The 27,201-nt window shown below is 44.4% G+C and overlaps 1 protein-coding gene across 1 annotated transcript in view; it reads right to left on the bottom strand.

Moving 5' to 3' along the window:
- Positions 1–27,201, bottom strand: part of SAMD12 (sterile alpha motif domain containing 12) — a 261,340-nt gene that overhangs the window by 192,565 nt on the left and 41,574 nt on the right. The window contains exon 3 of the mRNA XM_048507594.1: positions 608–737. Coding sequence (XP_048363551.1) covers positions 608–737 — 130 coding nt within the window. The remainder of the gene's footprint in view (positions 1–607; positions 738–27,201) is intronic.

Raw genomic sequence — 27,201 nt, 5'->3', positions numbered from 1 at the left:
ACAGCCCTGGCCCCTGCCTGGTGGAGTGCTCTCCCTCCAGCTATCCGGGCCCTGTGGGACCTAAATGAGTTCCGCAGGGCCTGTAAGACCGAGCTATTCCGCCGGGCTTTTGGGGAGGCCCGCTGCTGATATACGTGCCCGTTAACAGCTAAGACCCGCTGTTCCCCTCAGAGGAGTTTTAGAGGAGTTTTAATGGTCGAACGCCATCTGCATTTTAAATGGTTAAGAAACTTGAGCGCTGCATTTTAACTTGATTACCAATACTTAGCATTGTATTTTGTTTATCCACTTGTTTGTATTCATGCTGTAAACCGCCCTGAGCCCCTCGGGGGAGGGCGGTATATAAGTGGAACAAATAAATAAATTATTTTAAAAAACACAATTAAAACCACAAGACTTTAACTGCAGAAAGACTCTCTCGCTGTAGGCTTCCCATGAATCAGCCCTTCAAATAACGCCTGCCGCATTTGCTGTCCCTCGTTTCCTGATCACTCACTGCTCCCAAATTGACAAATAATTCAGTAGGCCTTTTATCAAACCGTGCCACTGACACAAGGCTCTAAAGCAAAACTCTAAAGCAAAATATGTCTAATATGTCATACTTTACCAGTTATGTCATGCTGTTTGAACGAGTCACTGTAGATTTGATACTGATTTGGGCAGTGTTTCTTCAGCCACTTGCATACATCCAGCTGGGTCCACAGTGCTACTGGCTTGGTCAGTTTCACAATATTAGACTGGAAAGACAGAACAAGGAAATCACATTGAAAGCAGCTATTTGGTTAAGCCTGATATGCTCTCATATGTATTCAAAGCATCACCTCCTACCAGGATGTTCAGGCTTTCCACCTGTAGGCGTCCCATTTTGCACAAAGTAGTCAATAATAAGGAGGATATTATTCCGACACATTTCCATATGGCTGGCAATTAATAAATCAGCGTTTACAAGTTCAGGGTGTCAGGCACATTTCAGAGTTTAGTGACAGGTAGGAAAATATCATCAAAGGTAACTTAGGTATCAATTTGGATAATCACAGAACGTGGAAGGTCATCGTAATTAACTCTCTGTAAGCTGGAAAGTAAATGCAACGCTTTCCCCAACAACATTCAGTCTTTCAGGAACTGAAGATAGCAATGATAATGTCTGGGCTCGGCCGCAGTGCCCGGACTTGTCCCACTGATTCCCGCACCAGCTGGCACTGCGGGAGATGGGAAGGCTGCAGAGGAGTCTCTTGCAGGGAGGGTGAAGGCCTTAGAGGCCTCAGAAACCTTGTTCAAAGGGGAAGGCAGGGAAGAGAGGAGGTTTAGGCCCAGCAAGCCCACAGCTGAGGCAGCTGTAAAAAATGGGCTGAAGAAGCAGCTCAGACCAGGCAGGGCCTGCCCGCCCACAGCTGAGGCGGTTATAGAAGATGGGCTGGAGAAGTAGCTGGAACAAGGGAGAGGAATGGGAGGGCAGAAGGTATGTAAGGAAGTGGGAAAGAGCGAGTCTGGAGCTGCCACAGCAGCAGGGAATGTGGGTGGTGGTGTGAAGAGACAAGGGATAGCTCAATGGTGAGAAGTGGGAAGGAGGGAAGAGGACCCTGAAGCCCAGACCCCCTTCGAGAACCTAGACCTGGGTTCAAGCTGGTCCCCACCCTGTGCAGTAACAGAGTGGGAGACGTTCACGCAAGCTGTAAACACCTCTCCCTGTGAGGCCACAGGGGAGAGACAAAGCCCTGGAAACTCCTCTCCCTGTGACGCAACAAGGGAGAGAGAGAGGAAGGGTGTGAACTCTCGAGCCAGACAGGGGAAGGGAGGCAAGGAGACCTGCTAGGAGGAGGGTGGCGTGGGCGAGGGCTGCCCCATACATCCAGTGCTTTGTGGGCGCAGCGGTTTCTTGGCCCCTTGGGCCAATTGGGAGAGTCATTGTGACGAATACACTTAGCCTGCATTCAGGTTACAGGGTGGACCCGCCCCTTTAAGAGTTAAGCCCTGGCCAGCCCTGATTGGCCAGAGGGAAAAAGGCAGAGTCTACATAAACTGTCAGCGCTAGAGCTGAGGGGTTCTTTTCTTTGGAGTCTTCGGACTGTTTTGGCTCTGTATGAGCGTTTTATGCCCTCGGGTACTTTTGAGGCAGAGTGAAGAGCATCCGCAGAGATCTCTCACTGCTGTGTTAGGAATAGCTGAAGAGGCTATTCAGTGATTAAAACTCCTGAGTTTGGAGGCGCAGGTCCGCCCTCCAGGTGTTTGGTTTCTATTTGTGAGGGAACCCTCTAAAGATCTGTAGAGTCTGGGTTCTCAAAAGTGAACATCAGTTTTTGGGAGGCCCAAATCCTGTGGCAGCTGTGAGCAAGTTTTGGGATTGTGGGAGAGGGTGGCTGTATGCCTGAATCCCACAGGGGCTTAAAACTGAGTGTTTGATTTTGTGAGGGAGGAACAGCTGACTGAGAGGTTTTGCCTTTAAGGAGGGAGTGCAGAATCTCCCACAATAACATCTTTTGAGAAACATCTTTGTGAAAAGTAAAGCCTTAAGTGAAGTGCCTGAAACCGCTCAGTTTAAAACAATATTTCTCTTGCAAACCGCCAAGCTTAAGACAAACTGAATATGTAAACGTTAAGCTTAAGTTTAACTATCTCTGAAACCAGCACGCTTGTTTCCTCTCCAGTTTACCTGAGAAGCCTCTGTTTAAGCCAGCAAATAAACATTTTAAGTTTTTGTTCTATAAAAACCTCTCCAGTCTTTTATTTGTCTGTGTGTCTGTGTTCCCCAGTCAGGGTGGTGACCGTGTGGAAAATCAGTATTGAGTGGGCTATAGAGAAAAAAATATTATTGGTGGCAGCGCAGAAAGCAGAACTTATATAAGTGCCCTTTCGTTACAGTCATCGTCTGGGGAGACTAATCCCCAGGTTAGGGAGGAGGAAAGGATACACCGCTCAAAGGGCCCGGGCAAGGGGTGGGGAATGCTACAGATAATGTACTGGGTCTCTGCCAAAAATACCTGGCAAAAATCAGGGTTGGCCAATTTCTGCACTTGGGGAAGGGCACAACTATATTCTCCAGACATTTGCCTGGAGGACACAGCAACCCAACCCTCTCAGAATCTATAATAAACTTGGCACCAGCTACTCACAAGGGTTTTACGGCTATGGAGTCCTTGACACTTCTGATGGCTTGGGGGTTATCAACTACGCGATTTGAGGACCCCATGAGCAGCTCCCTAGCTTTCTAGAATAGGGAAAAAAGAGCAATATGGCCAACTGTGTAAGAAATATAGTAACCAAAGTTACCGCTCAACTAGCAAAATGTTACTCAATTAAGTGTACAAGCTTTATCCAATTAATGGAATGATTAAATGCCAAAGATCAGCAGAGAGTGAAATGCGTTGGGAGGAAGATCGAAAAAAAAAGGCTGGAATTGAGAAGATTGTTCACACTTCCTAAACAAACTTTATTTTCAGCTATGATACGTTTAGCAAGAGCAAAGAGGAAATTTGGTGTATGATCTGGTTATAAAATAAATTTGGACAAAGCAGAGTTGTTGAAGGATTAATAGTCTTCAGCCATTGGGTCAAGACCTGCCAATTGGTTATGGAACCTCGCCTGCTCTGTTACAAGCCAACCTCAAGCTGTCATTATTTTGGTTACTTTTTGGCGTACACGTGTAGACAACAAGGGCATCACACCTGTTACCACTTTTAAATGCATGCTCAGAGGCAATGAGGCAAAGTCCCTCTGGTGGAGATGACAGGAAGGCTGAGATATCCCTCCTCCCCAGAAAAGCCCTCCTTTGCCTTCTTTATCAATCCCACCTACGCCATTTTCCGCACAGAGCTCCACTCCCTAACTAATGCTAGCAAAATTCTAACTCCTCCTTCTCCTGTCATGTTAGTCTGAGGTCACAGGACTTCCTGTCACATGCTTGCAGCTTAGTGGGGCCTGTGCTACTACTGCCTGGATGTTACAGCTGAGTCCTGAATCTGGAAAAGTTGAAAAATATTGACATAAATGAACAAAGATCTAGCTTGTTCAAAGCAGAAAAACCGAGCAGATATATTTAGGCCTTTTCCGCATGAGTCACATAGAATGCATCCAAAACGTTTTCAGTTCTCCCTTTTGCCATGATGTTCGTCCGCACTCACTTCCTACAAAACATTTCATGGTGGCTGTAAAGGTTTATTTATTTATATATATGTTTGCTTATTCATTGGAACAACGCTTCATTGATTCATTGTTTTGACTCTCTGTAGCTCTGTGTAATCGTTGCTATGTTGATTCAACCAAAACTCCAAAACAAAACACCCCACACAAAATGGTGAAAATAGAGGCCAGGAAAAAGGAGTGACATGAAGCAAGCGAAAAAATGGCACCGAAGGGGAAATTGGGTGATGGCACAGAGGCATGGAAAACAACCAGAGAGAAAGACAAGATGTTTTAAATGTGGCCACACTGGGAGGTGAGTCAGCTTGGAAACGTTTCAGCAGAAAGAAGCACTGCAAAAGGGCTTTCAAAAAACAACGGACACAAAACACTTTTGGAAAAGCTTCTGAAATCAAATGGGGGGAAACCAGTGTGGAACTCCATGGAGGAAATGTTTTATTTACAGCCTAAAAACGCTGTGACTTGCACAGAAAAGGTCTTAGTCTCCGATTCTGCAGACAGATGGTAGTATATAATTTAAGTCCTTTGATGAAACAAACAGAATTTAGATTGGAGGTGTTGAGCTCCATTAAAACTTGCTTGGTTTGGAAGGACAGCCGTGATTAAAATGAATGTCCTTTTGAGAATATTATTTATTTTCATAAACATACCTCCTATCCCCAGGAACTTTTTAAATAAATTGCAGGTGGTGATGATAAATTCATCTGCTATGATAAAGCACCACAAAACAGAGCTTCTACAATGCAGTGAAATGGTCCGGCAATCTTTAATCTGAAGACGTACTATCATGCAGCCATTTTAATAGCTATGTTACAATGGTTTAAACAGGGGAGTGGGGATTCACTATAGCCATGAACTAAAACAGCTTTCTCCCTGAAGTATGTCATTCACTGTAGTAGTAGTAGTAGTAGTAGTAGTAGTAGTAGTAGTAGTAGTAGTAGTAGTAGTAGTATTGGTAGTGAGTAGAAGAGGAAAGAGAAGAAGCTAGCTAGCTAGCTAGAAGAGAGAGAAGAGAGAGGGAGGAGGGAGGAGGAGGAGGGAGGGAGGGAGTTTGGATTTATATCCCCCCTTTCTCTCCTGTAGGAGACTCAAAGGGGCTTACAATCTCCTTGCCCTTCCCCCCTCACAACAAACACCTTGTGAGGTAGATGGGGCTGAGAGAGCTCCGAGAAGCTGTGACTAGCCCAAGGTCACCCAGCTGGCGTGTGTGGGAGTGTACAGGCTAATCTGAATTCCCCAGATAAGCCTCCACAGCTCAGGCAGCAGAGCTGGGAATCAAACCCGGTTCCTCCAGGTTAGATACACAAGCTCTTAACCTCCTACGCCATTGCTGCTCAATAAAAGAATGACCAGAGTTGGAATCTGGACAGAATAAGTCCAGAGGCTTAATGGGATGTTATTTAGCTGTCGTAGTGAGAATGTCATATTAGGATCAGGAAAATCTTGATCTCCATTCTGCCACTGACAGCTGCTGGGAGACCCTGGGACACTCACATTACTTCACAGGGTTATTGTGAGGATAAAATGAAACGGAGGAGAACCATGTAAACTGCTTTGGGATCTGACTGAGGAGAAAGGCAGGGTATGACATCTGTTATAAAGTTAATTTGGGCTACAACGGGGCAAAACAAAGAAAAAACAGTAATGTATACTCTGGTTTCATCTGATGTTGCTGCAGCTCTTTCAGCAGAAGGCAGAAACATTTGTTCAGTATTCATACTACCATGATATATGGCAAGACCAGTGAGCTATGAGGTTGGGGAGTGGGGCAAACAGAGGTAGAGACCCTAGTAAATACATAAATATGGCAGGGACCATGGTTGAGAGCCAATATGATGTACTGGTTAAGAGCAGGTGGATTCTAATCTGGAGAACCAAGTTTGATTCCCCACTCCTCCACCTGAGTGGCAGAGGCTTAGCTGGTGAACCAGGTGTGTTTCCCCCTCCTCCACATGAAGCCTGCTAAGTGATCTTGGGCTAGTCACAGCTCTTCGGAGCTCTCTCAGCCCCACCTACCTCACAAGGTGTCTGTTGTGTGGAGAGGAAGGGAAAAGAGCTTGTAAGCCACCCCTGAGTCTCCTAACAGGAGAGAAAGGTAGGGTATAAATACAAACTCTTCTTCTTCTCATGGGTTGGTTGGTCTGAGTTTTCCAATAGAAAACATCGAAGTTGTGAGTCAAGGCTGACTACATGGTCACAGTAATTACCAGTCACAAAGTAAGGCATCAACTCGACAAGGTTCACGTATATACCTGTATATACCAGTATAAAATCTGGCATTTCAGAGTTGGCAGCCAGAATTGCACTAGTTCAGGCACACAGCACATAACTGGACACCAACAATAAGAGCAACAAAACTGAAAACAAACAGTATTGCATAAAATTTCAAAACACATAGGGCCCTGAACAAATGACATACTTCAGGGAGGAAGTTGTTTTAGTTCATGGCAGTAGCAAACAAAAGGGGTCTTGTGGCTAAATTCAGAATGGGGGGAGGGAATCATCCTGTCGAGGTGGTTCAGCACCACACCAGTGGATTTGCCCTCCCCAGGGTACTTATCCCAGTGGAGGGGCGATCGTGCCGGCAGGCAGCCACTGGGCCCCTCCAAGATGCCTAAACATGTCATTGAGCCCCATGTCAGGGCTCCCACACCATCAGCAGCCCCATCAGCACAATGAGGGCATATGTATTGTGGAAGGCTTTCATGGCAAGAATCACTGGGGTGCTGTGTGGTTTCCGGGCTGTATGGCCGTGTTCTAGCAGCTAATGCTGCTAGAACACTGCCATACAGCTCGGAAACCACACAGCACCCCAATGAGGGCATAGTCTGGGTGTTTATTTATTTTATTTATTTATTCATTATTATATTTATATATCGCCCCATCCCCTAAGGGCTCTGGGCGGTGAACAGCAAATAATATTACATAAACAGTAAAAGCAGTAAGTAATTAATATAAATAACATCATTAAAACATAAAATTACAGCGTTTCACATAAACCACTTGGCGTCCAATATTAAAACTATCAGTAAAACCCTCCCAAAGAGGGTTGGAGCCGACATCAGTCAGCTTCCACCCCAGGTTTGTGGGGAAATATGCAGCAGCTGGGCCTTGGACCTTTTGGGTGGCATAAATCCATTGAGGCTTACGGAGAGCTTTCCAAAAGAGATAGTTTTGGGGGGGTTTTCCTCCCTCTCCGTGCTGCCGGAAAGCCCTCCATAGGGCTCCAGACTGGGCTGCCCAAGAGCTACAGAAGCAAATAAACTTACACTGCAATTTCATGCAGACTTACTACAGTCTAAATTCCTTGAAACAAATGGGTTTATACTGAAGAGGGTTTATGCTGAATGGGTTTATACTGCATAGGATTGTGCTGATAATCTACCTGGATACTGTTCACCTTGTCTTAGGAGCCTTTCAACACTACTGCAGCAAAATAAATCTTTACGGTTAGGACATCAGATTGAAAACATTTGAAAAATGGATGACCAGGTTAGATTGGCACCTTTACATTCGTAATCCTGTCTTCAATCTATTGCTAAGGGAAAGAAACTTCCAAAAGACTAATGCTGGTTATGTAGAACTAGAAACCTTCCAGACTCCCACAATCTAGTGACTAATTAGGAATCACAGTTCTTCCACCTTCTTAAGAACATAAGAACGACCCTGCTGGATCAGACCAGAGTCCATCTAGTCCAGCACTCTGCTATCCGCAGTGGCCCACCAGGTGCCTTTGGGAGCTCACATGCAGGATGTGAAAGCAATGGCCTGCTGCTGCTGCTCCCGAGCACCTGGTTCTTTTCCAACAAAGCATCACTAGACATGGCGTAGTTGAGCTTTGGTCCCTAATCAACCACACTACTTTCCTCTTGCGAATTGGCTAATCAATGGTTCTGTATATCAACTCTGAAAAATCAAACTCTCCTCCCTTTCACCATCCCAAGAAGTTGCAGACTCTAATCTGAAGAACCAGACTGATTCCTTACTCCTCCACATGGAGCCTGCTGGATGACCTTGGCCAGTCACAGTTCTCTCAGAATTCTCTCAGCCTCACCTATCTCACAAAGTATCTGTTGTGGGGATGGGGGGGGGGAAGGGAAGGTGATTGTAAGTTGCTTTGAGACTCCTCATGGCACAGAAAAAAAAACAGAATATAAAAACCAACTCCTCTTCAGCAGTGGCGTAGGAGGTTAAGAGCTCATGTATCTAATCTGGAGGAACCGGGTTTGATTCCCAGCTCTGCCGCCTGAGCTGTGGAGGCTTATCTGGGGAATTCAGATTAGCCTGTACACTCCCACACACGCCAGCTGGGTGACCTTGGGCTAGTCACAGCTTCTCGGAGCTCTCTCAGCCCCACCTACCTCACAGGGTGTTTGTTGTGAGGGGGGAAGGGCAAGGAGATTGTAAGCCCCTTTGAGTCTCCTACAGGAGAGAAAGGGGGGATATAAATCTAAACTCTTCTTCTTCCTCCTCCTCCTTGGTACTTCGATAACGAACCATCCAAGAATTAGAGATGCCAGTTTATCCAAGGTTCAGTTCTGTGTAGCTAAGCCATTTAGGTGAAATAATAAATTCTGATGATGCCTAGCAAATGATAAACATCCATTTTCTTCTTTGCCTAATGTGTGTCTTCTCCAGGAACCAGTCATTAACTCTCTGTCATACTGCCTCTCACTGTTGTTCCCATTTTTAGAGAAAATTAATGTTCTTGAAAGTTTTCAATTTTCGACGTACTACCTATAAATTCTTCAAGTCAGCTAAACAACAGGAGCTATTCCAATGACACCATTAGGAGCAACATTCCTTCAGCTGCATACAATCTAAGCTTGTTTTTAATCAAACTATACCATTTACCTTTAATAATTTTTGCTCAGGTTTTATGCGAGCAGAATAATAAACATAGATTTGGTTATCCCCCCCCCCCCGCCCCCCAAGTATCTGAAGAGCTGTATCAGTGATGGCGAACCTTTTCAAGACCGAGTGCCTAAATTTCAACTCAAAACTTACTTATTTATCGCAAAGTGCCAACACGGCAATTTAACCGGAATACTGAGGTTTTAGTTTAGGAGAAACGGTTGGCTCCGAGGTGTGCGTTACTCAGAAGTAAGCTTGGTGGTAGTCGGTGGCTTTGCTTTGAAGCAACCGTGCAACTCTTCCAACGGGTGAATCACGACCCTAGGAGGGTTTGCTCAGAAGCAAGCCCCATTGCCAGCAACCGAGCTTACTCCCAGGTAAAGGATCGCGCTTTAGTTCTTCACATGAAAATCAGTGGGGTTTAACAGCGCTTAACAGGGTTACCTACACTACTTCCCCAAAACTAGGTGTTAGGTTCAATGCTAATAATCGAGCCGAGCGGCCCAGGCCAGCCTAGATGTGTGGGGGGGGGGGACTCTGTTTGCGCGTGGCCACAGAGAGGGCTCTGAGTGCCACCTCTGGAACCCGTGCCATAGGTTCGCCACCACTGAGCTATATGGAAATGGCCTCCTTACGCCCAGTGGTCTTTGACAAGCTGTACTATCTCTAGAACAACTTGAACACTGATCATCACTATCATAATATCAAGATATTTGCTGTCTTTATGCCTCTGCTTACTTGAAATATACATCACAAAATAATAGTGACCTTTATAAATCCACTCTTGTGAAAACAGAGCAGGATATGTTCATATCTACTCCATAACAAATCCAGACTAAACAAATGTTTCCTTGAGTCACCAAAATGGATCCAAAAATCCAGATTAGTTGGAAACAGAATATACCGTGTCACACAGTGGGGCCTCTCAAAACTGGGGTTATCCAAAAAAAAAAATCTGGGAATATCCCAATTCATGGGCAGTCATATGCCTTACGCTCTGCACATTCCTGCACAATATTCATTCTCTATGCAGAAAAGCAAAACAAAGTAGAAAACATATCGGCTTTGACTTCTATCTTGTGATATAGATACATTTGCAAACCAAGACTGTTGGTGTGTAATAACTTACGTATAAAATTGTTCAGTTTTATCACAGTGTGTACTGCAGAAGCACTTTTTATTCCTGTCATCATTATACTGTTGTTCCATAAATATGCTAAATAGTAAAATTTTACATGCGTAGTTATAAACAGCGCAATTTGTGTTGTTAAAGTGGTAAAATAGGTTTAGGTGTAGTAGAAAAATAAGCACGGATATTTACCATTTCTCCAAAAATGTTTTTCTCCCATGGTTTTGAAATTTCTAAGAATTATACACCTCCGCTCAAGTCTATACACAGCCAGATCACACAGTGCTTAATAATATTATTTGCTACCCCTTCCTCTTGGTAAGTTGCTCAAAATGAGAGAGCCATTAGAAAGGGCACCAAGGATTATTGTGAACGGTTCAGAGCAAATTCGGGATCCATTCTGAATCACATGAGATTTGGGAGAGTTTGCAGTTCAATCCGAAATAATTCTGGAACTGGAAGGGTCGCCATTTCAAAGTATAGCAGCCAACCACCTCACCTAGTTTGGAGCTGGTTTCACCACAAATCCATGCGTTATGTGTTATGTCTTTAGATGGAACCCTGAAACCTGAGAATAAGGTAGCAGAATAGACAGCACAACTTCAGGTGGAGGGTCACATTTCGGAAGGCTTCCTTACGTTTTGAAAAACTCGCCTGCAAAGAGAACTCTAGGACAGGCAGATGTAGCCCATCCATTCGCTGGACCCAGACGATGGCCAGATCAGACACAGGAAGTTGCAACCTTGGGTGAACCAACCAGCTTCCTGTCCCACCCCATATCAGCAAAACCAGCTTTTAAAGCAACATTCTGAGAGGAAACATGTTGCACTGCTCAAAGCAACAGATTCAGAGACAATTCGTAAACAAACATATTTTTGCCTTGAGATAGAGTGGTTAAAATGAAGGAGGAGGATTGGCCCCAGAAAATTTTTTATGATCCATTGAGGCTTCACACCTAGGAGCTAGGAAGGCAGGAAGATCTCAAAGTAGAAAGCACTTCATTACTCCCTGCTCCAAAGCATTTTGAGCAATTTATTTTTATTTGAACAATTTTATTTATTTATTTATTTTTCAAATGTACATCCCGCCCTATCCTCGCAGGGCTCAGAGCGGGTCACAGCAAAGTCAATAACAATCCATTAAAAACATTTAAAATAAAACCATACAAAAATTAAAACAACAGTACTAACAAACATCCAACAACAGTTGTACAATGCTAAGTTGTGAAAAATAAATGGTGGAACATAATTCCCTCTAGATCATCCTATTCCCACCCAACCCCTTCCCTCCTCTGGAGGCTGGAAGAAGAAGAAGAAGAAGAAGAAGAAGAAGAAGAAGAAGGAGGAGGAGGAGGAGGAGGAGGAGGAGGAGGAGGAGGAGGAGGAGGAGGAGGAGGAGGTGGAGGTGGAGGAGTTTGAATTTATATCCCCCTTTCTCTCCTGTAGGAGTCCAGCTGGCTAGGTGGAAATGGTCTGGTGGAACAGCCAAGTCTTTCAGGCCCTGTGGAACTGTGAAAGTTCTCATAGGGCTCTGACATCACCTGACAGCTTGTTCCACCAGGTCAGGGATCACAGAAGGTTCCCCTCCGAAGAGCGAAGGGGCCTTTGAGGGAAATATAGGGAAATGCAATCTTGGGGATATGTGGGTCCAGGACCGCTTAAGACCATAAAGGTCTATACCAATACTTTGAAAATGATCTGAAACTCGACCACTTTCTACCCAGTTCATGGTCCCTCAACTGATGAATGCCCAAAACATTAACACAAATTTTAAAGGGTTTGTGTGAATAAATAAAGCAATTAAAAATTCATCAAACACAAACATAGAAAAACACATTCAAAGGAAGAAGGGTCACTGAGGGAATGCCAGACAAAATAGGGAAGTTTTCACTTGCTCAAAGAAGACAGTGACGGAGGAGGGACAAACTAGTCTTCAAAGGGCCACAACTGAGAAGTCTATTCTCCGGTTGCTCACTAATCTCAGATAGCAGAGACACCCAAAGCAGGCCCTCTGACAATGACCTTAATAGTCGGATAGGTTCATATGAAAGTATGCAATCCTTAAGCCACGCTGGCTCCACACTGAATATGATACCCAAAGACATATACAATCACTGCTTGTGTGCTAGCAGCCATCCTCTTCCTCCCATCCATGCTGTCTGTGCTAGTCAGGGGGGGGGGGCACTTCAGGTGGGACCAAAGCCACACATAGGCTGGGGATCCAAGATTGCAAAAATAAAACCATAGATCCCAAAGCATCACCTCATTTTCACCCCTCAACCAAGAAGTCTGGAAGCTGGCGTGAGACCAAGCATGCATCCCAAGAGTTGTGTTGGGCCAACTGTGCAAGAACTTCTCGTGTCATGAAGCTGCTAATCCACACAGGCTAGCGGTGACTGAAACAGAGATACCTCTCACTTTCCCCATTTCTAGTTCATCAGTACTCTGAAAACAATATGCCGAACACTACCCAAAGAGAGCTTTTGTCTTTACCTATAATAAGCCTATGAGTTGAGTAGCATTCACATGTCACTCTTGCTTATAAAGACATCAAAGGATCAAGTGCAGAGACTATTGATGTTTGAAAATACAATCCATTAGCAACCCCTTAACAAGAAGACAGGGCCAAGCCTTCATGCTTTAAGTGTAAATATGTTCCTCATGCTAAATTGCTTCTCAGAGTGTCAAGAATATATATTAGAAGCCACTTATGGCCTTGGAGAACTCTTTAAACCCTTGTCCAGGAAAAGGTTTACGATGTTCAGTTCTTCTCCCCAGGGACTTGTAGCTTTTCTTTCAAGGGGGAGGGAGAACAGCATCAATTAATTCCCTCTTAGGAGAATCTTGTCTCCTTAAGTTTAAAATAGCTACCATTTCAGTAGCACCAATATGGCTATATTTGTATAGCCAGGAAACATGAGGAAAAGCCAATTTAGGTTTCCAAAGTACAGTGTCTTTTGGTCCCTACAGTCCACTTTTGCATTAGATCAGGGGTCTGCAACCTGCGGCTCTCCAGATGTTCATGGACTACAAATCCCATCAGCCCCTGCCAGTATGCTGGCAGGGGCTGATGGGAATTGTAGTCCATGAACATCTGGAGAGCCGCAGGTTGCAGACCCCTGCATTAGATGAACTCAACAGATTTCAACTCCTGGCTTCTGGTAGTGGACATGTCCCCACCATTAACACTGATTCCTTAGACAGCTTAAATGCTATGCCATAAATATCATGAGCGCCTCACCCTCCGCTGTCCTCGCAGGGTAGGCTCAGACCCTTCCAACCAGTTAGAATGACAATGAAAGGTGAAGCCCACAGGATTCTTTGTTGGAAGGTCTTTACTTCCACTTCAAGCAGTTACAATCCTCTTCTCTCCCCTCCATGTCTCTCTTACCAACCACCTTGTGCTGCCTCCTCTCCCCTCCTTTTATCCCTTTCTGTCCCCTTTGCATCTCTGCCTGTCAAGCCCTGCTGGCTTGGGATTGGCTCCCCAGTGCTCTTGGCCCTCCCCCTTGATTGCAGCCTGGCCTAGGCTGGGCAGGCTTTGCCCTTTTCTGAGAAAAAGTTGTGGCCTGCTGACTGCAGCCTGGTTGAGGCTGTGTCAGCCCTGCCCTGCTCTAGAGAACTGCTGAGGCGTGACTGCAGCTTGGCCACAGCTTTGTCGGTCCTGCCCTGCATTACCCCTATTTTGGGCTCAACAAAATGGCAGTGTGTGGGTGGAGTTTGTGGAAGGAAATGGACAGAAAGGAGAGAGGAAATGGAATGCTACTGTATAAAAACCATACTACGGTGGGGAGCAGAGATGAGGTGTGTGAAATCACAAGACAACATCTCTACAGTACGCCGCTAGTCACACTCACAAGAAAATTATAGACTTGGAAACAGCAGAATCAGAGCTGCAAGAAGGAGGCCAAGGGAAGTGAAGGACTTTGCACAGTCAATTAACCTCAGACTTCAGAAAGGGAAATCGACTATAGAGTCAGACAGATAGAAAGGTCAAGGCACTGCACATCCTTTCTCTACTGCTCTGACACTATCCCATTGATCTGCAGACTGCTACTCTCAGGGAAACCTCCTTCCTTCCTGTTCCTTCTCACACCTCCACTCCTGTGCATGCACACTTCTCCATCTTGCCACCATGAGCTCAAAACACATGACCTGTATCTCCATCCGTCCTAGTTATTTAGACTAGATTGGAAAACTACATTCACTCCATCCTATATAGAAATAGGATATTATAGTATATTAGTTTGAAAAAGCTCTGAGTTATTTCTGACACACCTGACACACACACACACAAACACACACACACACACACAAGTTGTATGGGACTCTGGTACACACATGAAAACCGTGTGCTCTTGAATCCCAGTCAAGGCCATAATATACTTGGAAGATCAGCAGCACACATGGGTTGGCCAGAGGAAATGCTGGAGCATACTTGCGGGAGCACATTACTCTCCATACAGAATATGGCGGGGATTAAAGTCTAAGTTATCTAAGACTATCTTCAATAGTTAGCATTTCAAAAAATAGGCACATTACTATCTTCAATATTTATGCAGTGACGTAACTGCCCCCAGCCAATCTTTTCCCCAGTACTTGTGCTCCACAGTTATTTTTTTTTACTACAACAGCCCAATCCAGAGCTGTCGTGCAAGTGGGCACGGTGCTGCTGTAGTGCCGCCCCGCCTACTACAACGTAAAAAACAATCCTTACCTTTAAGTCCCCCGTAGGGAGAAGTGAAGATACGTTGCAATAATTGTGGTGTACATCTGAGCCCCCCTATGAGGACGAATGGCGGCTAAGCTGGCAGTGGAAGTCAAATAAGGTTGGCTGCACCCCTGGGAATGCCCTCCACCATGCCAATGCAGCTTGGAACAACAAGGAAGCGCCAGTGGAGAGCTGGGAACTGCAGCTGGGCACCCCAGTTGGGCACCAGTGCAAGTACCCCTCCACTGGTATAAGTTTTCCGGGGAGGGCACTTCCGCTGGTGTAAGCATGCACCACATCCCGAGGGGAATTTGGCCCCCCCTCTGGATTGGACTGCCCATCTACTTCCTAACTCCATTTCTTGTATTAATTCCATTTTCAGAATTGCACCCACACCGCCTTTGCGCAGATTCCATTTTTGCAACTGCATTGACCACACCAAAAGCAAACAAGGAAGGGGGTGGAAGGTGGGGGAGAGAAAAGGGGGAAAAAAAGTTAAATCAGCAGATTTAATATGTGACATTTAATTTCATGCTCTGTTTGTTCCGTTGTGCAAAGCAGAGCGCAGTTATATCACAGGCTCAAAAATAATAATCATAAAAAAATTAAAATGATAGCTGGGGCATTATTTGGTCACATATTTCAGGGGCTGGGAACCTCAGCGCTCAAATCCCACACAAGCCCTTAAATAACCATGGAAAGTTTCAACAGTGACTTTACAAGGGATCGCAGCAGCTTTACAGGGGCTGCCTCGAGAGCTTTGTCAGTCGCCAAGGTCAATCAATGCATTCACCAGCGTTTCCACATCTTTATTTATTGCAACTTCCCTCTTTGCCCAAGATGGCTGTACTTCAGAATAGAAAAGATTTGAAGGGGAATGCCAGAGAAGCAAACAATAATGTGCTTTACATATTACAATGCAGGTGTGTTTTTTTTTTAAAATAGAGGTTGGTCAATAGACAAGCTCAGCAACTGGCAGTACATATTTTGTGTTTTGAAATGTGCTTTGGTTGAAAGAGCAGGTATTCTGCTTTTCAAGAGGGAGCAAAGACATGAAGAGAAAAAGCAAACTGTGACTTGCTTTTTTTCCAGCAAGTTTTCTGAAAAGGTTCTTTTGAAGAAGTTTGAGAGGCAACAGGTTGAGCACATTCAACATGACAGAAGAAGACGGGATCTGACCAGAGTTTCCCCTATTGGAAAAGATGGATCTGACCAGAAGAAGTTTGAGAGGCAACCGGTTGAAGAAGTTTGAGAGGCAACAGGTTGAGCACATTCAACATGACAGAAGAAGGCGGGATCTGACCAGAGTTTCCCCTATTGGAAAAGATGGATCTGACCAGAAGAAGTTTGAGAGGCAACCGGTTGAAGAAGTTTGAGAGGCAACAGGTTGAGCACATTCAACATGACAGAAGAAGGCGGGATCTGACCAGAGTTTCCCCTATTGGAAAAGGATGGAGAGGCCCCCCTTTAACCACCCAAAAAGTCCAGACTGGAGATCAAGGAAACCACATATGTGTTCGGGGCCAGGAAGGGGCTGGGAGCTGGCCTGGGAGACAACCCCGGCCCCAGACGTCCTGAGGGAACCGGGCCCGGGAACCCCCACCCCTGGCCACCGCCCCGAACCTACCCACGACCTCCCCAACTCATTGAGCGAGGGAGGGCTAGAGCAGGTCTAGCACCACACAGAAGATGGGGCGAGGAGGGACTCAGAGAAAGGGAGAGGTCCAGCCACCCTGTGGCTGCAACGCCTAGTCAAAGCCAACCAGTCCCCAGACACCAGGACTGAGGACGGGCCTAACACTGCCCAGGAAGGGATGGGTAGGACTGATCCGGGGCTCTTCAGGGACCCCATGGAGGCAGAGCACCATACTATACAAAAGCGATGTAGGATAGGATCTGCAATAAATAGGGGAATGGGATGAGGCTGAATCAAAAAGGTGTGTTTCTTAGTATTTTTCAGTTTGTAAGTATAAATATTTTGCCATTGGAACGGGGTCTGCCTTATGGACTTTTCTATTTATCTATTTCTTTTCGTATTTTTTTTTGGCAGAATAAGCCTTGAAGTCTCATTACGAGGTCGGCATTGAATCTAGAGTATCGACTAGCTTATTCTTGTATAAATAGCTGATTTGTGACATACTTGTACACGTTATGCTTTGTCATTTGAAATGCGATATAAGTGTAAAAGAATTTTATTGTATAAGTTCTTTTCTTTGCACTCCAGTTGGAGGCTTGGTATTGTCAGCCAGAAACTGTAGCCTTGTTATGCAACTTTTGTTTTCTACCTTGAATCAAAAGGGTGGCTGGATCCAACCCAATAATTATTAGCATTAATCAAATTTGTATTATGATCTTCTCCCAAAGGCCTAGCCCATTCTGTCGTCACAATGATCTTATGAGATAAATAGTCACCAGCTCAAGGTCAACCAGTTGTTCATGGTTCAGCAGGGACTAGAACCCAGATCAACCTCTTGTGCTTTCTCCACAACACCATTCTATAAACTGCAGGTGGAATTACTTCTGCAATCAAACAGTAATCCGTTTCAGGAATTCCCCACCAAAGGAGGTGGTGGCGGCCGCTAATTTAGAGTCAAACGAGGCAGCCCACCTTGATGTTTTCCAGAGTTCAATGCCCCTGGGGGCTGGGGCTTTTGAAACAGCATTGGGTGGGAAGGAGACCCTCCTCTCATTCATGCTTTAGTCCCAAGAAGGATTGGGGCCCTGGAATGCTGGAATTAGAGCACTGAAATGGCGGCAGCATCCCCATGGAAGACCTTTCTGTAGTTTGGTCCTAATCTCAAAGGGGATTAAACAAATTCATAGAAAATGGGTCCATCAGTGTCTACATGTCATGAGGACTAAAAGGAACCTCCTTATTCAAAGGCAGCATGAATCCAATAGGGTTTACATCTTCAAACTGGGTGTCAGAACTATTTTTAAAAAGGACCATTAGTTAAAAGGCAAAGAACCCCCAACTTCCTCTAACATCAGGAACAATTTCTTTGTATAAGTGAATAAATAGGTTAGGTTCATAGGTTAAATCTGCTATAAGGTATTAAGTTTATCATAAGCACTAATAGAACGAGAGACTGAATTTGACAACTCAATTTCAAACTTTAAGATGTTTGCTTCATAGGATCGCAATCTGGTTGTAAATTCAATTAAACTTTTGGACCATTTCATTTACAATCTTTGGGGGGATTTGCTTGCAAAATTTGTTGGTCTAATTAAACTTAGACAATTAAATTTGTTATGAGTTGAGAGGGACAAAACTAAGGGCTGGCGATCACTCTCAATTCTTGAACCAATCTGAAATGATGGAATTGCCTGCAAAACATTTCTTGTGACAAAACAATAATCCACAGTACTGGCTCCTTGGGAATTTATAAAGGTGAATTCACCAGTAATGTCGCCGGCAACCGTACCATTCAAGATTAAGAGATCCAGTCTGTATTGCAACAGTGATAAACAAAAGCCTGCAAAATTTGCTATATGGTCTTTCGAATTCCTAGCAGGGGGAAAAAAACTACCTTCCTTAAGTTCTGATAGAACAGGAAAGTGAATAAAGGGAAGAAGAGTATCAACTTTGGCCCCTTCCGCATGGGGCCAAAAACAGCGGCCCAGGGACAGAAAAATACCGGTTCCTGGGGAGCTGTTCGCACAGGCAGCGTGGTCCTGTGCCGCCCTGAGCAACGTGAAGGCGCCGCTTTCCACCTACCTTCCCGAGGGAAGTTTTTGGAAAGTGCCACCTTCCCATCGGCGCGGTGCAAACAGTTCCCCCGACCCCTCCCCACTCACCTTGTCCTCCAGCGTCGGTCTGGAGGGCTGCTGAGACCCGCCCACGCTTTCCTCTGACCCCTGGAGGTCGGAGGGCAGCATGGGCGGGTCCCTGCAGCCCTCCAGACTGACGCTGGAGGACGAGGTGAGTGGGGGGGGGGACGCAGAAGAGGCGGCTCTGTGCAGAGCCGCCTCTTCTGCGCCGGCCTCTGCGGGGGGCGCTCGCATGCTCCTGTGCGAACGGCCCCCTCCCCTCCACCGGCATAATTTCTGCTGGTGGAGAGGCACCCTTTCTGCTGTGCGGAAAGGGCCAGAGTGTGAAAGTTAAGCAAAACTAAATGGCAGAGCTTCAAATTCTGTGGCTTCAAAACAAGCAACCTGCAGATTAAACTACTGTGCACAGTAGTCAAAACACCACATCTCAGTCCAAAAATATTTTTTTAAAGTTGAGACTTTTGCAGTTTTTGCCAGTGGAATCATGAACTTGGGAGATTTGGCCTCCTGGCCATTCCAGACACTGCTGCAGAGTCTGCAGCTGGTAAATCTCTGTTTTCAGGTATAAATTCGGTAAACCCAAGAAGCTGATTCACTGAAAGAAAAGCCACAGTGAGGATTTCAAAGAGCCGAAAGAGGAACACTAAATCTCAACACGTAAATCTCAACTGAGTACATCGTCCTGTGTGCAAGATGAACTGATGGAAGAATTCAGACTTTAATAATACAACCTGTGCAAGAAACCAGATACGCAAAGTCTTCTCCCTCAGAGTTTAATTAAGTTGATAATAGCAGCACCTTTTTTTGCCTTAACAATTTATAAAACTCTTGGGTAAAGCAATCCGAGACTGGGGATTTATTATTATACAGTGAGAGACAACAGCATATCATCCGGAAACCACTTCCTCCAGAGAATCCCTGATGTAACCTCTTTAATCAATTTCTAGTGAGGATATTATTGGAAGCAAATATCCAGGAAAGTTTTTGTGTTTTTTAAAAATATGTGATCTGAATGGCTCACATGTCTGATCTAAATTGCAATAATATGACTGTGAGGTCATAGAGATCATTCACAAAAATCTGATATCCCCCACAATTTACCCAGAAAGCAGAAGTTCCCCAAGATGCAGCATATCACAGATCTCACAGCTGGATTCCATTAAAAAAAATTATACCACATGAAAACAGAGGTTAACAGTCTTGTAATAGTGGCTATCTTGTTCCAAAATTATTTAAAGAACTTAATAACAACAGAATGGGAAGTACAAGATTTATAATCGGAGTAGAATATACTCTGTGCTTTTTAAAAAAAATCGCTATAGGGAAAGTCAAAATCCTGAAGTTTATCCAAGTGTGTGTGTGTATTTTGCAGAATGTATTGTGCTAAATATAAAGCCCCAGACTAGCCTGGTCTCATCAAATCTTGGAAGCTTAGCAGAGTTGGCCCGGATTAATACTTGGATGGGAGACTGTAAAGGAAGTCCAGGTTGCTACACAGAGGCAAGCAATGGTAAACCATGTCTGTTCCACTCCGATGGAGTCACCATAAATCGACACAGAGACAGGCCACTAGTAGAGGAGAAATTAAAGGACACAATGGCAGCACAGTAAATCATACAGAGATGTAACAGGCAACTCTTGTGAATGGGTTATTCGTAGCCTTGCCTTATTTTATTGCTTCTTCCTCATAGCCCATCAAACATATACTCTGGAAATTAATTGGATGAACCAATCCAACAAAAACATCGGGAAAGATACTGTGTGGTTCCATGGAGCTCCAGACAACACCAGTGTGTCCGATGTCTGAAATGTTCAGCCACCAACCCTCCATGTAAATTTGGTTAACGTAGTTCACACCCAACCAGGCGAGAGCAACAACCAAATCATCCGCAGGAGTTGTTTGTTTCTAAGTTGGCAAATGTGATGAATTTGCCAGTGAGGAGAAAGAAATAACTGGGAGAACAGAGACCCCCCCAAAAGATTTGTTTTCCTCCTGTTTTTCAGAAAGTTTGTTCGTTCGTTTGTTCATTTGTACCTACCTACCTACCTACCTACCTACCTACCTACCTACCTACCTACCTACCTACCTACCTACCTACCTACCTACCTACCTACACAAGTAGGGGGGTTCAGCACATGTCCACCCCTAACTCTACTGACCCACTGTACAGGCTGTACTGGGACAACAGAGTCCAGAAGGCTGCAATTTCAGTGCTTTCCCTGGGCTCCAGTTTCTGTAGCTATGCCCTCCTTCCAAGCCAACTGAACTCAATGGCCTTAGAAGGGTATTGCTCTGCTTAGAACAGCACTGTTAGTTACATTGCATAGAAACTTTCCATAAAGCTATTAAGGCCAAGTTCCTACTGATAAGAATTTATTTTAAAATTCTTCTACCCCATAAACTCAAGGAAAAACTTTTAAAATATGTATTCTCCTGAATATTGGCTCTCAGTAGAGTTCCGGATTGTCTTCAAGGTGTTGGTATTAACCTTTAAGGCCTTACGTGGCCTGGGACCCTCATATCTTTGAGACTGCATCACCCCATATGTCCCTACACGGCCTCTTCATTCAGTGGAGGCCAATTTACTGGTGGTCCCTGGCCCCTCGATGATGCAGCTGGCCTCCACATGGGCCAGGGCCTTCATGGCTCTGGCCCTGGCCTGGTAGAACGCTCTTCCTCCAGCTGTCCGGGCCCTGCGGGATCTCGGTGAATTCCACAGGGCCTGTAAAACGGAGCTGTTCAACCGGCCCTTTGGAGGGACCGGCCGCTGATGGTGCCCCCCCTTTCTTTGGCTCTTACATCTGGGCCTTGTATTATCCAGTGGGACTCGCCGTTCCTCCCTTTGGGAGAGGATTTAAAAATGGGTCGTCGGACGCCACCTACACTTATAATTATTAGTATTATAGTTAGTCTCCCGCTGCTTTTATAGGTTTTAGCTGTTCTATGATTGTCTTAGAACTGTATTTTTATTGTATGCTGTGCACCGCCCGGAGACCTTCGGGAATATGGCGGTATAAAAGTCTAAAGTATAAAATAAATAAATAAATAAATATGTCCGTTCACCCAAGGACAGATTTTTCAAGAAAGTTCTCTTGGGAATGCCATTTGAAATGTACTAAATAACTACAAGTTTGGGACCACCTTAGTAATGGCAGCCCTTAAATAAAACTTGGTGGTGTACTTGGTACCCTCCTGGTGGCCACTGAAAAGCTTAATTTAGAAAGCTTTTTACTGAAATTGGAACCATAGAATCATAGAGTTGAAAGAGGCCATATGGGCCATCCAGTCCAACCAGCTATACAATGTAGGATCAGTCTAGAACAGTGATGGCAAACCTTTTTGAGACCGAGTGCCCAAACTGCAACCCAAAACCCACTTATTTATCACAAAGTGCCAACACAGCAATTTAACCTGAATACAGAGGTTTTAATTTAGAAAAAATGGTTGGCTCCGAGGCGTGCGTTACTCAGGAGTAAGCTTGGTGGTAGTTGTTGGCTTTGCTTTGAAGCAACCATGCAACTCTTCGAACGGATGAATCACGACCCTAGGAGGGTTTACTCATAAGCAAGCACCATTGCCAGCAACCGAGCTTACTCCTAGGTAAAGGATCGCGCTTTAGTTCTTCGCATGAAAATCAGTGGGGTTGAACAGTTTTTAACAGGGTTACCTACACTGCTTCCCCAAAACTAGGTCTTAGGTTTAATTCTAATAATCGAGCCCAGCGGCCCAGGCCAGCCTAGGTGCGGGGGGGGGGGGTTAGGGTTAGGGGTTCCCCTCCACATGATGAACTCTGTTTATGCGTGCCCACAGAGAGGGCTCTGAGTGCCACCTCTGGCACCCGTGCCATAGGTTCGCCATCACTGGTCTAGAACACCCCAGACCAGTGTTTCTCTGGCCACCTTTTAAAGACTGCCAGTGAGGGGAACTCACCCCCACCTTAGGTAGCTGATTCCAGTTGCACAATTCATATTGTAATTTCCCCCCCCCTGATATCCAGTCAGAGCCTTCCTGCCCATAATTAGCTTCTCCCCACTCCCAACCTTTAACCTGGAGTATTTTATTCATTACCATTTTAGTGGGTGTTGTTTAAACACACATAAAGCAGCCTTATATTGAATCAGGTCATTGGTCCATCAAGATCAGTATTATCCAGTCAGGTTGGCAGTGGTTCCCCGGGGTCTCAGCAGAGGCCTTTCTCATCAGCCACTTCAGGGGATTTGAACCTGAGGCCTTCAATCTGCTAAGCAGAGGCTCTTCCACTTAACCACAGCCTCTGCCACATTATACAGCATCTTTATTGTACATTATTAAATCTACTTCATGACTGTGACACAGGATGTACATTTAATAAAGACAAAGGAATTTTTTTGAAAAAAGATGAAGGAAGATGTATTTAGGATGTTGAATTCGACAGTACCGAACGGGTCGCTTCTGTTGAGATTTCACAGAATAAGAGTCAAGGTGAAAGCAAGGGTCATGAGGTGACATCATGAGGTGACATCATATCACAATGTTTATTCAGCAGACTGTTTACGAGTGGTTTGCTACCATCTACACTTTACCCCCAGCAAGCTTGATACTCATTTTACTGACCTCAGAAGAATGGAAAGTGAGTCAACCTTGAACCCAGCTTCCGTCACGACTGAACTTGGATCATGAGCAGAGCTTTGGCTGCACTATAGCGGTGGTGGTGAACCTATGGCACTCCAGATGTTCATGGACTACAGTTCCCATCAGTCCCTGCCAGCATGGCAAATTGGCCATGCTAGCAGGGGCTGATGGGAATTGTTGTCCATGAACATCTGGAGTGCCATAGATTCGTCACCACTGCACTATAGAATACCATCCCCTATTTAGAGCAAACTGTTATGGAGTTTGTGCCCCTACTGCTATCCCAAACGTACAGGCAGGGGGAAACTGAACAGAGGGAGAGAACTGACATGCTAGATTCTGAAGGACACAACATTTGATTTCTTACTTCGGTCCATCGACAATAAAAGGGAAAGGAAACTAATCAACCCTATTGTGCTCGCTTTTGTTGATCACCGGGAGGCCTCGGACGCTCTTTGAGATAAGCAAATATAGACAGCAATGCTTGTCATGTAATTCTTTGCTCGCTTAATTGGATTACTTCAGACTCAATTCAGCAATCAATTCAGCTGAACTCCAGAGTTGCAGGCAAAGCTGGAACCTGCGCTCCAACCAGAGATCAGATTCGGTTGTGGCTTTCTCTGGACATACTTTCTTTTACAAAGTACATCAGTTCCAAGATACACCTCAGCCAAGTCTGGTGCAGCAAATGATAGAGCAGAGATTAACAGCTAAAAATTACAAAAGGCTTCAAATACATTTGTAAGAGGACACTGCAGTATGAATGTTCAAATCTCACAAAGGAATAGCAATTAGGCTAAAATTAATCTTGTTCCTGCCTCACAAAGAGGTCCTTCACTGTAAAAAAGACACACACTACTTTGCTAACCAATTGCAAAATTAAACTAGAGGGTCAAGGATCGCTGCATTTTATTGTAATTTCAAACAATGCATTAATTCTTCCTGGGGAAATTCACTACACGGCCGCAATGCAATACATAATTTTGTTCATACAAAATGGAAATAGGTGGCGAGGAAAAGCAATTCAGCTTCTGCATAATTAAAAATCTTTTTTTTTTCAAGAAAGAACATGAGAAAAACAAAAATAACCTTCCAGATTCACGATGCTGATAGTACGTCAGGCCTTTGCAGAGGAGATGTGAATGGTTTTTAAGGGACATTTCCTGGGAGCGTTTTGGGACTGATCTAAAAGATGAAGATGGCATGGTTTGGATACAGGCTTGGTTTGGAGCAGCCCTCCAGTTGTGAAGGGTCTTTTGCTCCTGAGTAAGAACATTGGCAGTGTAGTCTAGCCCAGGGATGTCCAACCTGAAGGGCAACAGGTATATTCACAATATATAATCCCGTCAAGAAGAAAAAGGAGCAGAAATGTGGATTGTGTGGCACGTTAAATAATAGTTATCTCTCAAAAGACCAGCCGTTTTACCTCAGAAGTTCATAAACATGAAGAGAACTTTACTTTAACTGAGAGAGAAAAATAAACAGTATATACATATCAACAAAGTATCACATATATATCATTACATTCATGGCTCATCGTTTGTTACAATTTGGTTGTGACAGTAAAGTTATACAGGATCTTTAGTCAAAGGCACTTTTACATAGCATTGGTTAGCAGTACACAGAGTAACCTCTTTTCTCTCAGTCAGTCATGGAACAACAGAACCACCAACGGTTTTTTAACTGTCACCTTTAGAATGTTCGGGCATCTTCTCAGAATTCCTTGCTGCTTGTGCTGCTGCTGCATGCAAACAAGGCTGAAAATTCCAACACAGCCTTGGCTGGCAGGGGCTGATGGGATTTGTAGTCCTTGAACATCTGGAGGGTCAAGGTTGGACACCCCTGGTCTAGCTCCACCAACTTCAATGGACTTAGAATGGCACTGTTAATATCATTGTTTAGAGATATCTCACACAGTAGGTGACTTTGGGTCACTTACCTATCCTCAACCAAGTCTACAAAGGACTACTGTACGGATAAAATGGACACTGAACTCCTTAAAGGGAAGGGTTGGATTCAAATGTAATAAATAAAGGAATGAGTCAAAGCATCACATTTATTTATTGCTATTACTGTGTCTGTCTATCACAAGGGCCATGAGAAACTATTATTACTTTTCCCTCTTTGACCATTTAAAATGCGAAAAGCCAATCCTTTCCATTCTCTATAACAAACGTTATGCCACACTCATCTTGACCGGACATTTCCACAGAATACAAAGGATCAGTCTTCTAGTCATAAGAACATAAGAACAAGTCAGCTGGATCAGACCAGAGTCCATCTAGTCCAGCTCTCTGCTATTCGCAGTGGCCCACCAGGTGCCTTTGGGAGCTCACGTGCAGGATGTGAACGCAATGGCCTTCTGCGGCTGTTGCTCCTGAGCACCTGGACTGTTAAGGCATTTGCAATCTCAGATCAAAGAGGATCAAGATTGATAGCCATAAATCGACTTCTCCTCCATAAATCTGTCCAAGCCCCTTTTAAAGCTATCCAGGTTAGTGGCCATCACCACCTCTTGTGGCAGCATATTCCAAACACCGATCACACATAGTCACATATGGTCACTAAATCATATGCAGAGGTTTTTCTGTATTTCCTTTTTATTGTTTTTCCTTTTCTGTATTTCCCTGTTTTTCCTTTTCTGAGCTCGTCTGAACATCTGCCCACCTTTTTGACAGAAATCCGCATTTTTCTATTGAAAGATTTTTAACAAAAATTTTAAAAACTGACAAGAACAAAAAATAAAAAAGAGCAAAGATGAGAAAAAGAAGATAAAAGGAAAAGAAAAAGAGATACATAAAGAAACTTCCAATTCTCTCGACGACAAAATGACAAACTTTATAGTTAGAAAAAGAAACAACCTCTCTTTCTTTGATTTAATTAATTTTTTTTCTTAATCATCAATTTCACAAATCATACGTTCCTTTTTTCCTGTTTTGCGCACAAGGTCTATAGGAGTTTCCAGCTGATAATAAATGAAGATATTATCTTTTCTCTGATTAAAGAAGTAAGTTTAGCCATCTCTGCAAATCCCATTATCTTCACCAACCATTATTCTATTGTAGGTTATATTAGACCTTTCAATTTTTGAACATATAATAATCTTGCTGCCATAGTTATATATAAAAACCAAGCCCCATGACTCTTTGCTAACTGTTTGCTTATTGACAGAAATCTGAATCCACAATCCATCTCACTGAATAACCTTGCATGCACTACCTGTGGCTAACTGACATTGAACGGTTCTAAAGAGAACATTAAGTCACAGCAACCTGAGTGCTCTTGTCAAGAAAACCAAGTGCTCAGCAAAGAACATGTTCCATTTTTAACCCTCATTTTAACTCAATGCTTGCATTTGAGACTTATTTAGACTTTCAAGCCAGCAGGAGCAAGATTCCATCAGCAGTTTCCTTGGGCTGCTCTTCCCTCCCCCCCCCACCCCCCCAGGACAACCACAGTCAGCAGCAGATAGAAGATTCTGCTCTCACCATAGTAAGGGTACTCCCCCACCCTGAGTGGCACTCATATGTGGAAGAAATTAAGAGATATGCTCAAGCATAGTGTGAGAACAGTTTCTGCTTCAGGGGTCAAAGGGAAACCTGGACAGGAAGCACTTCCCGAGAAGACAACAGAGAAAGACTAGAAGGTACAGTTAGTTAACCCTGTTTAATAAATCTGTGTTCTACTTTCTTTGACTGTCAAGTGTTGGTGTCCTTAATCCACAAGGTCTAATTGCGTGCCTGCCTACCTACCAGCCCACATACCACATGCATGGACCCCTTGACTCCTTCCTTCCTACAGTAACCCTGGCCACTGAGAACCAAGTCAAACTCTGCATGCATAATAAAGAAAGTCCCCCACATAATTCTGCCCCGGGTTTCCTTCCTTGGTCATTTTAGAGTGACATTAACTATTGGTAAGTGTGAAAAAGGAGTAGAGAAGAATCTATAACCACATGTTGCTGAATGAAGCCTAAGGATCCTCAGGT

This window comes from Sphaerodactylus townsendi, linkage group LG09, assembly GCF_021028975.2.
Source record: "Sphaerodactylus townsendi isolate TG3544 linkage group LG09, MPM_Stown_v2.3, whole genome shotgun sequence".
In the NCBI taxonomy this organism is placed as follows: domain Eukaryota; kingdom Metazoa; phylum Chordata; class Lepidosauria; order Squamata; family Sphaerodactylidae; genus Sphaerodactylus; species Sphaerodactylus townsendi.
Note: the sequence above shows the minus strand (reverse complement) of the source record. Positions and strands in the feature narration are given on the sequence as shown.